The following is a 15,215-nucleotide window of genomic DNA, read 5'->3' on the forward strand; positions in this document are numbered from 1 at the left end:
GCAGCTAGGAACACAGGCATTTCGCTACACCCACAATAACATCTGCTTAAATATGTGTATGTGACAAAATAAAATGTGATATACAGACCTGCATTATATTTATAATGTTGGGCCCATATAACTTCACATACTTTCAGTTCACATCTGGGTTGATACTTTGGATGGGAATGTGGTGTCATTTAACACGCAGACCTAGTTACTAAACTGTTTAAATCCTTCCTTCTTTGTCATCTTTCTTCAATTCGATTGATTTCAACGTAACTTTATTAATCATCCCCAAAGGGAACATCGTTATTGGTGATTGAGGGAATCATTGATCTTATATGATAACAGAAGGACTTTTGTGTAGATTGTTGCGTGTGTATTTATTTGACTGTAACTAAATTCCTCCATCTCCCCATTCTTCTGATCCCGGTATTCCCCTCCGTCCCCCATCCCTCTCTCCAAACCCCGATTACCCCAACTCCCGTCCCCGTCCCTGCCTGGACGGGTCATTTCAGTAGGATGCCTGTTTATGTCGTTTCCATTGTATGTTTTATAATATTGTCTGTTTCAGTTGTTGTTCCTTTGTCATTTCCAATGTGTTATAACATCGTTTTGGCAGTAGTGAACAGCAAGGACGTCGAAGCATAGTAAACAGCAAGGAAGTTCACTGTAAATATACTTTATATTGTGTTATTGACTGTATGTTTGTTTTACTCCATGTGTAACTCTGTGTTGTTGTTTGTGTCGCACTGCTTTGCTTTATCTTGGCCAGGTCACAGTTGTAAATGAGAACTTGTTCTCAACTGGCCAATCTGGTTAAATAAAGATGAAATAAAATAATATTAAAAAATAAAAAAAGCAGTTTTGAATTTTAACGGTTATTTTACTGATATTTTCTTGTTAAAATAGGCTATTATCAAACAGCTTCCTATAACTAAGAATTAGAAGTCCTATCAATTTAGACCCTAGAATAGATTAAACAGTTATATTTGACGTTTTTAATATTGTTGAGGTGTACAATTGTATCCAAAATAGTTGACCAATTTATCAGTTGTCAGTTTGAAACCATTTGATTGGCTGTTGTCAGGTTCCATGGACTCAGCACAACGCCATCTGATTGGCTGATTAACAAAACACTGACAGTTTAAAAACGTGAACGTCGTCAAATTTGCCTTTTGTTGAGTTGTCAGTTCAGACCCAACGTTCTTTATTCTGGTACATTCTGATCGTTATCAGACACTATTGGGACTCTGTTGGGCTATAAAAAATACAAGCGGGAGTATGAACGCTATGATTTGTCAACTCCAAGACCTACTGCCTTACGAAAACATGAGTTTCGAACCGTGGCGTGACTACATGAAGTTAGCTGACCTAGTGCGGGAGATGCAGTTAGGCAAGTTCACCCCAGAACCGTCAACCGTTGAGGGTCATGACTCCGGGATATGGTCGACCATGGTGGAATTTGAAGAGTTTCTGCCGCGAGCCTTGCTGTCACCGATAACACCTGTGCCGACACCACCCCTAGGGCACGAAATGGAACCCCTGGAATCCGAAATCTACCTCTTGCATGAAGACGCTCCTTTATGGCCGAGCAGCACCGGTCCCGAGCCCCCTACAGCACCGTCCAGATCCCCCGCTGGCACTTGGGGCCAGAGTGGGAGAAACACGCCGGAGGAGGTGCCATCACTTGAGCGCAAGTTCTGCAGCTTCTGTAAACACAACGGGGAGTCTGAGTCGGTGTTTGTGTCCCACAGCCTCAAGAACCAGGATGGGGACATGATGTGCCCGTACCTGCGGCTGTGTGTCTGCCCTCTCTGCGGGGCCACCGGGGCCCAAGCCGCCACCAAGCACAATTGTCCCCTGGTCGACACCACCTACAGCTCTGTCTATGTCACGTCCAGTGGTGTAAAGTACTTTAGTGAAATACTACTTAAGTATTAAGTAGTTTTTGGGGTATATGTACTTTACTTGGGCGTACGAGTGGCGCAGCGGTGTAAGGCGCTTGAGGCGTCACCACAGACACCTTGGTTCGAATCCAGGCTGTACCTCAACCGGTCGTGATTGGGAGTCCCATAGGGTATCGCACAATTGGCCCATTGTCGTCCGGGTTTGGCCGTCATTGTAAATACGAATTTGTTCTTAATTGACATCCCTAATTAAATGACGGTTATTACTTTTACTTCACTACATTCCTAAAGAAAATGATGTACTTTTTACTCCGTACATTTTCCCCGAAACCCAAAACTATTATTCAGATGTTTTATGCTCATCGGGACACGACAATTGTGTAATTCACACACTTATCAAGAGAACATCCCTACTGCATCTGATCTGGCCGACTCACTAAACACAAGCTTCGTTTGTAAATGATGTCTGAGTATTGGAGTGTCAAATCAAATGTTATTTGTCACATGCAGATGTTAATGCGACTGTAGCGACATGCTTGTAGTGTGTTCCTGGCTTTCTGTGAATTAATAAAGAACAACAAAAAGGTGACACCTGGTTTGCTTTTCTTTTGATACCTAAGTATATTTTAGCATTTACATTTACTTTAGATACTTAAGTATATGTTAAACCATTTACTATTAGACTTTTACTCAAGTGGTATTTTACCGGGTGACATTCACTTATACTTGAGTCATTTTATATTAAGGTATCTTTACTTTTACTCAAGTATGAGGTGGGTACTTTTTCCACCACTGGTTCAATTCGGAGAAGCCTAACTCTGGTCCAGGCCGTTGGTACACTACCCCAGGCCTGAGGATACTTGTTGTTGCGAGATGGGTGGGACCAGAGCTAGAGACGCGCTGAAGAGACTGTTCAGGCTGTTGTATTGGCGACTTCCTTTAGCGTCTCTAACATACTGTATGCGGACAATTGTAAGAGGGTTTAGGAGTGGATATTTAGCTTAGAAGTCGTTTGGAACAGGCTGACTAGTTTTGAAGACTATGATGTGGTGGCAGTTAATCATCAAGCCCTCAATGAGTTGAATCAGCTGAGTTTGTCCGGAGCTTCAACAACAATATGTGCTGTTGGGGGACTGGAGTTGGGAAACACTGATGTGAAGAAACAGACGCCGTTTCAATGTTGTCAACAGGCAATCTTTTACTCCCAAATGAACAAACTAAGTAGGGCAGCACAAGACACACAACCAGCTTTCTGGATCAGCCCAGTCCTTCTAGAATGCTCCACAGATGGACAATCATCAAACCATTGTTGTTTAGGCTCCAATCACCATATGAGTCTAGGACCCTGATATGGGCCATTAATCAGCATTATTCTGTAAATCAAGGTTAGTGACCCAACCCTGGCCGTCTCCCGTGAATTGATGTGTGCTCAATTGACTTGAGTGGTTTGCTATTATTCTGTAAATTGATTGTAAATCAATTGTAAATGGTCACTCAAAACCGGTTCAGGCCAATTTGACAACACAATCTCACATTCAATTCGTGCATGTACATAATGTATTTCAGCAGATATCGTGCGTTTTTTGTGGCTTAATTCGAGAGAAAATACAATATTTTAAACACGATAGCCTATATATATTTTTCTGCATTATTGAACGTTATGAATATACCTTAATGTTGTATTTATTTAATCCCGTTTTATAAATGGTGTTTTATATTGCTATATATACTGTTTTCGATTTTTCTGAGCAGACATTCTGATCAGAATTTCTGAAAAAACACAAATTTATGTGCGACTTAATCCGTGGGGGAACCATTTGTATTAATGTCACTGCTGTTTTCTATGTTTGATTTCGTTTAATACTTTGGGATACTGGTGCACTTGTAGCCAGAAAGGCCCATTTTTTCGTGAAGGCAACAGTACACGATATTCTTCATAACGCATTTCATATTTCGTGGAGCCTAATTCACACAATGTTCTTCATAATGCATTTAATACAAGTTAAACAGGTTAATGTAAAATAATGACTTATGTTGGTTGACACTTATGGCTCTTACAAAGGCCGTATCATTAAGATTATTACGGTGTCAATCATGTTAGCGAGTCAGAAGTGTCCGTTTCCTAGCACCGACTAGCACTTGACTGCTGTATTATGCTGGCTTCATATTCTCCTGGGACACTAGAAAATTGGAAGCCGTAACTCCGACATGATTGTGTTCAAGTTATTTTCAAGTTGGAACAATTAATAAACCAATAGATTGCCAACAACATTTTCTCTGTTTCCCACTTGTAATTCCAATTTTGAGGGTCATTCAAGTTTAACTTCCCAGTCGGAACTAGGGATTTCCGATAACTCCGATTGCACGTGAACGTGGCATTAGTATGTGTGATCGACAACAGGGGTTGGTTCGCGGTGTGTCCAGCCCCAAAACACATTCCCGATTGCGGACTGAGTTTCAGTATCCTGCTATGTGTCCGTTCAGTCAACTAGTAGAATTATTGTCTGTGACGTAGGTGTGATGATTATTATTAAGGTTCTGGTCGTCTGAGATACCAGCAAATAGGCTATACAATAAACAAGATAACTTTAGAACTAAGAAACTAAAGTCATAATAATTAAACAATAACACAATATATATATTATATACAATTATCATATGTTTGGTTGCTTTGAGACTGAGTCGAGCGTTTCCAATCATTTTCAAGTAGACTAAATCTGTCTGTAGTTTTATGTTATGGGTGATCTTTTCCATTAAATACAGTTCTTTCAGTCTACCACTCCACTCTTCCGTAGTATGAATGTCCTCCTTTAACCAATGCTCTATAATTAACAATATCTACACTGTATTTCTGATCAATTTGATGTTATTTTAATGGACAAAAAAAAATGTTTTTCTTTCAAAAGCAAGGACATTTCTAAATGACCTTAAACTTTTGAATGGTAGTGTAGTAACTTATCTAGGATCAGCTTTCTCTCCCCAAGCCGACCAGAAAAGAATGGAAAACTGACCCACGATCAGTGCTGTACATGGGCAACTTTCAACCCAACGTAATGCAGCTCCAATGCAGCTCCAGTTCCAGCTCGTCAACACAATCGGCTGCAGGGGAAGTAACTTTCTGCCTTGTTCTGCATATCAAATAAATCACATTTTATTGGTCACATACACACACATATTTTACAGATGTTATTGCGGGTGTAGCGAAATGCTTGTGTTCCTAGCTCCAACAGTGCGGTAGTATCTAACAATTCACAACAAAACACACAAATTGAAGTAAAATAACGTAATTAAGAAATATGTACACATTAGATCGAACAATGTCGGGAGTGACATTTTTTAAAAATACTGTAGAATAGAATACAGCATATACATATGAGATGAGTAAAGCAGCATGTAAACATTATTAACGTGACTAGTGGTCCATTATTAAAGTGGCCAGTGATTCTAAGTCTGTATATGGGGCAGCAGCCTCTAAGGTGCAGGGTTGCGTAATCGGGTGCGAGCCGACTAGTGATGGCTATTTACCAGTCTGATGGCCTTGAGATAGAAGCTGTTTTTCAGTCTCTCGGTCCCAGCTTTGATGCACCTGTACTGACCTCGCCTTCTGGATGATTGCGGGGTGAACAGGCAGTGGTTGATGTCCTTGATGATCTTTATGGCCCTCCTGTGACATCGGGTGCTGTAGGTGTCCTGGAGGGCAGGTAGTTTGCCCCTTGGTGATGTGTTGGGCAGACAACACTACCCTCTGGAGAGTCCTTGTGGTTGAGGGAAGTGCACTTGCCTAATCAGGTGGTGATACAGCCCGACAGGATGCTCTCAGGGCGGGGTTCAGACACAGGGCCACGAGCTTAATGATGAGCTTGGAGGGTACTATGGTGTTGAATGCTGAGCTATAGTCAATGAACAGCATTTTTACATAGGTATTTCTCTTGTCCAGATGGGAGAGGGCAGTGTGCAGTGTGATTGGCGATTGCATCGTCTGTGGATCTATTGGGGTGGTATGCAAAATGAAGTGGGTCTAGGGTGTCAGGTAAGGTAGAGGTGATATGATCCTTAACTAGCCTTTCAAAGCAAAGTGAGTGCTATGGGCCGATAGTCATTTAGTTCAGTTACCTTTGCTTTCTTGAGTACAGGAGCAATGGTGGACAACTTGAAACAAGTGGGAACAGCAGACTGGGATAGGGAGAGATTGAATATGTCCATAAACACTCCAGCTAGCTTGTCGAGGGTTAACATGCTTAGATGTCTTACTCAAGTCGGCCACGGAGGAGGAGAGCACACAGTCCTTGTTAGCGGCCACGTTGGTGGCACTGTGTTATCCTCAAAGCGGAGGTCCCTGTCTGCACATCATGTTTGTGTCCCAAATGGCATTGTATTTCATAAATAGTGCCCTACTTTTGATCAGGGGCCATAGGGCTGTGGTGAAAAGTAGTGCACTATATAGGGTTGTGGTCTAAAGTAGTGCACTATATAGGCCTGTGGTCTAAAGTAGTGCACTATATAGGGCTGTGGTCTAAAGTAGTGCACTATATAGGGCATTGTCTACAGGTGGACTTTAGGTCTTAGTGGTAAAGGTGATCTTTATGCTGGGAATCTTTAGACTGGTTAGTTATTAAAGCCACATGTTTCATAGAGACACGACTGAGATGAGGAGATGTACAATAACCAAAGATTCACCTTAGTGATCATTTATTTTATAACACATTCTACAAAACATAGTAACTACATACTGTTCCAAACTGATGTCCTCAGCATTAGGAAAGGCAGAGGAGAAGAAAATAACCCTTAAGTTATACCCTTAAACCGGGTGGTAGCTTTTTTATGCCAATTCAACTGCACGTTAGAGGCTGCTGCACTATATACACAGACATGGAATCACTGGCCACTTTAATAATGGAACATGAATCACTTTAATAATGGAACATGAATCACTTTAATAATGGAACATGAATCACTTTAATAATGGAACATGAATCACTTTAATAATGGAACATGAATCACTTTAATAATGGAACATTAATCACTGTAATAATGGAACTCTAGTCACTTTAATAATGGAACATGAATCACTTTAATAATGGAACTCTAGTCACTTTAATAATGGAACATGAATCACTTTAATAATGGAACATGAATCACTTTAATAATGGAACTCTAGTCACTTTATTAATGGAACATTAATCACTTTAATAATGGAACTCTAGTCACTTTAATAATGGAACTCTAGTCACTTTAATAATGGAACCTGAATCACTTTAATAATGGAACTCTAGTCACTTTAATAATGGAACATGAATCACTTTAATAATGGAACAGTAGTCACTTTAATAATGGAACATGAATCACTTTAATAATGGAACATGAATCACTTTAATAATGGAACATGAATCACTTTAATAATGGAACACTAGTCACTTTAATAATGGAACATTAATCGCTTTAATAATGGAACATGAATCACTTTAATAATGGAACTCTAGTCACTTTAATAATGGAACATGAATCACTTTAATAATGGAACATGAATCACTTTAATAATGGAACATGAATCACTTTAATAATGGAACATGAATCACTTTAATAATGGAACATTAATCACTTTAATAATGGAACTCTAGTCACTTTAATAATGGAACATGAATCACTTTAATAATGGAACTCTAGTCACTTTAATAATGGAACATGAATCACTTTAATAATGGAACATGAATCACTTTAATAATGGAACTCTAGTCACTTTAATAATGGAACCTGAATCACTTTAATAATGGAACTCTAGTCACTTTATTAATGGAACATTAATCACTTTAATAATGGAACTCTAGTCACTTTAATAATGGAACTCTAGTCACTTTAATAATGGAACCTGAATCACTTTAATAATGGAACTCTAGTCACTTTAATAATGGAACATGAATCACTTTAATAATGGAACATGAATCACTTTAATAATGGAACATGAATCACTTTAATAATGGAACACTAGTCACTTTAATAATGGAACATTAATCGCTTTAATAATGGAACATGAATCACTTTAATAATGGAACTCTAGTCACTTTAATAATGGAACATGAATCACTTTAATAATGGAACATGAATCACTTTAATAATGGAACATGAATCACTTTAATAATGGAACATGAATCACTTTAATAATGGAACATGAATCACTTTAATAATGGAACACTAGTCACTTTAATAATGGAACATTAATCGCTTTAATAATGGAACTCTAGTCACTTTAATAATGGAACATTAATCACTTTAATAATGGAACTCTAGTCACTTTAATAATGGAACATTAATCACTTTAATAATGGAACTCTAGTCACTTTAATAATGGAACATTAATCACTTTAATAATGGAACTCTAGTCACTTTAATAATGGAACATTAATCGCTTTAATAATGGAACATGAATCACTTTAATAATGGAACATGAATCACTTTAATAATGGAACTCTAGTCACTTTAATAATGGAACATTAGTCACTTTAATAATGGAACATGAATCACTTTAATAATGGAACTCTAGTCACTTTAATAATGGAACATTAATCACTTTAATAATGGAACATTAATCACTTTAATAATGGAACATGAATCACTTTAATAATGGAACATTAATCACTTTAATAATGGAACATTAATCACTTTAATAATGGAACATGAATCACTTTAATAATGGAACATTAATCACTTTAATAATGGAACACTAATCACTTTAATAATGGAACATTAATCACTTTAATAATGGAACATTAATCACTTTAATAATGGAACATGAATCACTTTAATAATGGAACACTAATCACTTTAATAATGGAACACTAATCACTTTAATAATGGAACACTAATCACTTTAATAATGGAACATTAATCACTTTAATAATGGAACATTAATCACTTTAATAATGGAACATGAATCACTTTAATAATGGAACGTTAATCACTTTAATAATGGAACATTAATCACTTTAATAATGGAACATGAATCACTTTAATAATGGAACATTAATCACTTTAATAATGGAACATTAATCACTTTAATAATGGAACATGAATCACTTTAATAATGGAACATGAATCACTTTAATAATGGAACATTAATCACTTTAATAATGGAACATGAATCACTTTAATAATGTTTTCATGCTGCTTTATTCATCTCATGTATATACTATACAGCGTAGCCTAGTGGTTAGAGCTGGTACAAATCTGTCGTTTCTGCCCCTGAACAAGGCAGTTCCACTGTTCCTAGGCCGTCATTGAAAATAAGAATTGGTTCTTAACTGACTTGCCTAGATTAATAAAATTTAAAATTATATTCTACTGTATGTAAGTCAATGCCTAATATTTATATTTTCATAATTTCATACTTTTAGATTTGTGTGTATTGTTGTGAATAGTTAGATACTACTGCACTGTTGGAGCTAGGAACACAAGCATTTCGCTACACCCACAATGTGATATACAGACCTGCATTATATTTATAATGTTGGGCCCATATAACTTCACATACTTTCAGTTCACATCTGGGTTGATACTTTGGATGGGAATGTGGTGTCATTTATCACGCAGACCTAGTTACTAAACTGTTTAAATCCTTCCTTCTTTGTCATCTTTCTTCAATTCGATTGATTTCAACGTAACTTTATTAATCATCCCCAAAGGGAACATCGTTATTGGTGATTGAGGGAATCATTGATCTTATATGATAACAGAAGGACTTTTGTGTAGATTGTTGCGTGTGTATTTATTTGACTGTAACTAAATTCCTCCATCTCCCCATTCTTCTGATCCCGGTATTCCCCTCCGTCCCCCATCCCTCTCTCCAAACCCCGATTACCCCAACTCCCGTCCCCGTCCCTGCCTGGACGGGTCATTTCAGTAGGATGCCTGTTTATGTCGTTTCCATTGTATGTTTTATAATATTGTCTGTTTCAGTTGTTGTTCCTTTGTCATTTCCAATGTGTTATAACATCGTTTTGGCAGTAGTGAACAGCAAGGACGTCGAAGCATAGTAAACAGCAAGGAAGTTCACTGTAAATATACTTTTTTCTATTGTGTTATTGACTGTATGTTTGTTTTACTCCATGTGTAACTCTGTGTTGTTGTTTGTGTCGCACTGCTTTGCTTTATCTTGGCCAGGTCACAGTTGTAAATGAGAACTTGTTCTCAACTGGCCAATCTGGTTAAATAAAGATGAAATAAAATAATATTAAAAAATAAAAAAAGCAGTTTTGAATTTTAACGGTTATTTTACTGATATTTTCTTGTTAAAATAGGCTATTATCAAACAGCTTCCTATAACTAAGAATTAGAAGTCCTATCAATTTAGACCCTAGAATAGATTAAACAGTTATATTTGACGTTTTTAATATTGTTGAGGTGTAAAATTGTATCCCAAATAGTTGATCTTCTAAAATGACCAATTCAGCAGTTGTCAGTTTGAAACCATTTGATTGGCTGTTGTCAAGTTCCACGGACTCCGCACAACGCCATGTGGTTGGCTGGTAAACAAAACACGGACAGGTTAAAAGGTGAACGTTGTCAAATTTGCCTTCAGTTGAGTTGTCAGTTCAGACCCAGCGTTCTTTATTCTGGGACATTCTGATCGTTATCAGACACTAGTCTGTTGGGCTATAAAAAATACAAGTGGGAATATGAACGCTATGATTTGTCAACTCCAAGACCTACCGCCTTACATGGAGTCCGAAAACAAGAGTTTCGAACCGTGGCGTGACTACATGAAGTTAGCTGACCTAGTGCGTGAGATGCAGTTAGGCAAGTTCACCCCAGAACCGTCAACCATTGAGGGTCATGACTCCGGGATATGGTCGACCATGGTGGAATTTGAGGAGTTTCCGCCGCGAGCCTTGCTGTCACCGATAACACCCGTGGCGACACCACCCCTATGGCACGAAATGGAACCCCTGGATTCCGAAATCGTCCTCTTGCATGAAGACGCTCCTTTATCGCCGAGCAGCACCAAGGGTTCCGAGCCCCCTACAGCACCGTCCAGATCCCCCGCTGGCACCTGGGACCAGAGTGGGAGAAACACGCCGGAGGAGGTGCCATCACCCGAGCGCACCTGGGACCAGAGTGGGAGAAACACGCCGGAGGAGGTGCCATCACCCGAGCGCACCTGGGACCGGAGTGGGAGAAACACGCCGGAGGAGGTGCCATCACCCGAGCGCACCTGGTATCAGAGTGGGAGAAACACGCCGGAGGAGGTGCAATCACCCGAGCGCACCTGGGGCCAGAGTGGGAGAAACACGCCGGAGGAGGTGCCATCACCCGAGCGCACCTGGTACCAGAGTGGGAGAAACACGCCGGAGGAGGTGCCATCACCCGAGCGCACCTGGTACCAGAGTGGGAGAAACACGCCGGAGGAGGTGCCATCACCCGAGCGCAAGTTCTGCAGCTTCTGCAAATACAACGGGCAGCCTGAGTCGGTGTTTCTGTCCCACAGCATCAAGAACCAAGATGGGGACATGATGTGCCGGTACCTGCAGCTAAGTCTTTGCCCTCTCTGCGGGGTCACCGGGGCCCAAGCCGCCACCAAGCACAATTGTCCACCATTGGTGTAAGGTACTTTAGTGAAGTACTTGAAATTACTTCTTAAGTAGTTTTTGGGGTATCTGTCCTTTACTTGGGCATCATAATGGCGCAGCGGTCTAAAGGCACTGCAACTCAGTGTTTGAGGCGTCACTACAGACAGGGTATCGCACAGCGTCGTCCGGGTTTGGCCGTCATTGTAAATACGAATTTGTTCTTAATTGACATCCCTAATTAAATGACGGTTATTACTTTTACTTCACTACATTCCTAAAGAAAATGATGTACTTTTTACTCCGTACATTTTCCCCGATACCCAAAACTATTATTCAGATGTTTTATGCTCATCGGGACACGACAATTGTGTAATTCACACACTTATCAAGAGAACATCCCTACTGCATCTGATCTGGCCGACTCACTAAACACATGCTTCGTTTGTAAATGATGTCTGAGTATTGGAGTGTCAAATCAAATTTTATTTGTCACATACAAATGGGTAGCAGATGTTAATGCGACTGTAGCGACATGCTTGTAGTGTGTTCCTGGCTTTCTGTGAATTAATAAAGAACAACAAAAAGGTGCCACCTGGTTTGCTTTACTTTTGATACCTAAGTATATTTTAGCATTTACATTTCTGGTCCAGGCCGTTGGTACACTACCCCAGGCCTGAGGATACTTGTTGTTGCGAGATGGGTGGGACCGGAGCTAGAGACGCGCTGAAGAGACTGTTCAGGCTGTTGTGTTGGCGACTTCCTTTAGCGTCTCTAACATACTGTATGCGGGCTATTGTAAGAGGATTTAGGAGTGGATATTTAGCTTAGAAGTCGTTTGGAACAGGCTGACTAGTTTTGTAGACTATGATGTGGTGGCAGATAATCATCAAGCCCTCAGTTAGTTGAATCAGCTGAGTTTGTCCGGGGCTTCAACAACAATATGTGCTGTTGGGGGACTGGAGTTGGGAAACACTGATGTAAAGAAACAGACACCGTTTCAATGTTGTCAACATGTAATCTTTTACTCCCAAATGAACAAACTAAGTAGGGCAGCACAAGACACACAACCAGCTTTCTGGATCAGCCCAGTCCTTCTAGAATGCTCCACAGATGGACAATCCTCAAACCATTGTTGTTTAGGCCCCAATGACAATATGAGTCTCGGATCCTGAAATGGGCCATTAATCATCATTATTCTGTAAATCAAGGTTAGCGACCCAACCCTGGCCGTCTCCCGTGAATTGATGTGTGCCCAATTGACTTGAGTGGTTTGCTATTATTCTGTAAATTGATTGTAAATCAATTGTAAATGGTCACTCAAAACCGGTTCAGGCCAATTTGACAACACAATCTCACATTCAATTCGTGCATGTACATAATGCATTTCAGCAGATTTCGTGCGTTGTTTTGTGGCTTAATTCGTGAGAAAACACAATTTTAAACACCATAGCCTATATATATATATTTCTGCATTGTTGAACGTTATGAATATACCGTAATGTTGTATTTATTTAATCCCGTTTAATAAATGGTGTTTGTATTGCTATATATACTGTTGTTGATTTTTCTGAGCAGACATGTCAGTATCCTGCTTTGTGTCCAGCCCTAAAACGCATTCCCGACCATTGCGGACTGAGTTTCAGTATCCTGCTAGGTGTCCGTTCAGTCAACTCGTAGAATTATTGTCTGTGACGTAAGTGTGATGATTATTATGAAGGTTCTGGTCGTCTGAGATACCAGCAAATAGGCTATACAATAAACAAGATAACTTTAGTACTAAGAAACTAAAGTCATAATTATTAAACAATAACATCATATATATATACAATTATCATATGTTTGGTTGCTTTGAGACTGAGTCCTGTCTACACAATATTATTTACAACGAGCGGTTCCAATCCTTTTCAAGTAGACTAAATCTGTCTGTAGTTTTATGTTATGGGTGATCTTTTCCATTAAATACAGTTCTTTCAGTCTACCACTACACTCTTCCGTAGTATGAATGTCCGCATTTAACCAATGCTCTATAATATCTTTCTTGGCTGCAGACGAGGATATTCAACAGGTAGGCATTTTGAAACCGTTCAGGATTTACTCCAAGTAATGGTCCTCTTTGGGCTCTCTGCCAGGGAACATTTATATACATATATGTGAATATATATTTATTTTTTAATCAATGGCAATACTGTTTAATAAGCTTGATTTCACGTAATTTTTGTGAGTATTGTTGCGCTCATTGCAGTCATAAAACATATGTTGGCCGACCAAAACCCTTGCCGGTGATATGCAGTCATAAAACATATGTTGGCCAACCAAAACCCTTGCCGGTGATATGCAATCATAAAACATATGTTGGCCAACCAAAACCCTTGCCGGTGATATGCAATCATAAAACATATGTTGGCCAACCAAAACCCTTGCCGGTGATATGCAATCATAAAACATATGTTGGCCAACCAAAACCCTTGCCGGTGATTTGCAATCATAAAACATATGTTGGCCAACCAAAACCCTTGCCGGTGATATGCAATCATAAAACATATGTTGGCCAACCAAAACCCTTGCCGGTGATATGCAATCATAAAACATATGTTGGCCAACCAAAACCCTTGCCGGTGATATGCAGTCATAAAACATATGTTGGCCAACTAAAACCCTTGCCGGTGATATGCAGTCATAAAACACATGTTGGCCAACCAAAACCCTTGCCGGTGATATGCAGTCATAAAACATATGTTGGCCAACTAAAACCCTTGCCGGTGATATGCAATCATAAAACATATGTTGGCCAACCAAAACCCTTCCCGGTGATATGCAGTCATAAAACACATGTTGGCCAACCAAAACCGTTCAAAAGTTTGGGGTCACTTAGAAATGTCCTTTTGTCCATTAAAATAACACCAGTGCTCGTAAATACAGTGTAGGCATGGTTAATGTTGTAATGTTGTGCCATTGGAACACAGGAGTGATGGTTGCTGATAATGGGCCTCTGTACGCCTCTGTAGATATTCCATAAAAAATCAGCCGTTTCCAGCTACAACAGTCATATACAACATTAACAACGTAATTCTCTCTCATTAGAGAATTAGACGTTTAGCCACGTTTCTCCCTGCTACTTTGGGGAGGAAAAAACAGAACTGTTGTTCCCCTTTACCCCTACCTACACCAACAAATGACCTCAACTAACCTGTACCCCCGCACATTGACTCTATATCGGTACCCACAGCCTCCTGTTATTTTACTATGCTACTATTTATTTTATTGGTGGTATGAAGTAGTGCACTATATAGGACTGTGGTCTAAAGTAGTGCACTATATAGGCCTGTGGTCTAAAGTAGTGCACTATATAGGACTGTGGTCTAAAGTAGTGCACTATATAGGGCTCTGGTCTAAAGTAGTGCACTATATAGGGCTGCGGTCTAAAGTAGTGCACTATATAGGGCTGTGGTCTAAAGTAGTGCACCATATAGGGCTGTGGTCTAAAGTAGTGCACCATATAGGGCTGTGGTCTAAAGTAGTGCACTATATAGGACTGTGGTCTAAAGTAGTGCACTATATAGGACTGTGGTCTAAAGTAGTGCACTATATAGGGCTGTGGTCTGAAGTAGTGCACTATATAGGACTGTGGTCTAAAGTAGTGCACTATATAGGGCTGTGGTCTAAAGTAGTGCACTATATAGGACTGTGGTCTAAAGTAGTGCACTATATAGGGCTGTGGTCTAAAGTAGTGCACTATATAGGACTGTGGTCTAAAGTAGTGCAC

General features: G+C 39.6%; 2 protein-coding genes across 2 annotated transcripts in view; one reads left to right on the forward strand and one right to left on the reverse strand.

The window, feature by feature from the left end:
* The window catches only part of LOC118936517 (uncharacterized), a 32,056-nt gene that overhangs the window by 7,470 nt on the left and 9,371 nt on the right, over positions 1-15,215 (reverse strand). The window lies entirely within an intron of this gene.
* On the forward strand, positions 1,164-1,926 carry LOC110495042 (nanos homolog 3-like). Its single transcript, XM_036942601.2, has one exon. It carries the CDS (start codon positions 1,267-1,269, stop codon positions 1,924-1,926), a length of 660 nt encoding a protein of 219 aa, XP_036798496.2. The 5' UTR covers positions 1,164-1,266.

The sequence above is a fragment of the Oncorhynchus mykiss genome, chromosome 13 (assembly GCF_057628025.1).
Source record: "Oncorhynchus mykiss isolate SJ-2025 chromosome 13, ASM5762802v1, whole genome shotgun sequence".
NCBI classification, from domain to species: domain Eukaryota; kingdom Metazoa; phylum Chordata; class Actinopteri; order Salmoniformes; family Salmonidae; genus Oncorhynchus; species Oncorhynchus mykiss.

Excerpts from the sequence above, each read along its gene's own strand:
- LOC110495042 (XM_036942601.2), top strand. The coding sequence starts at position 1,267 with ATGAACGCTATGATTTGTCAACTCCAAGACCTACTGCCTTACGAAAAC.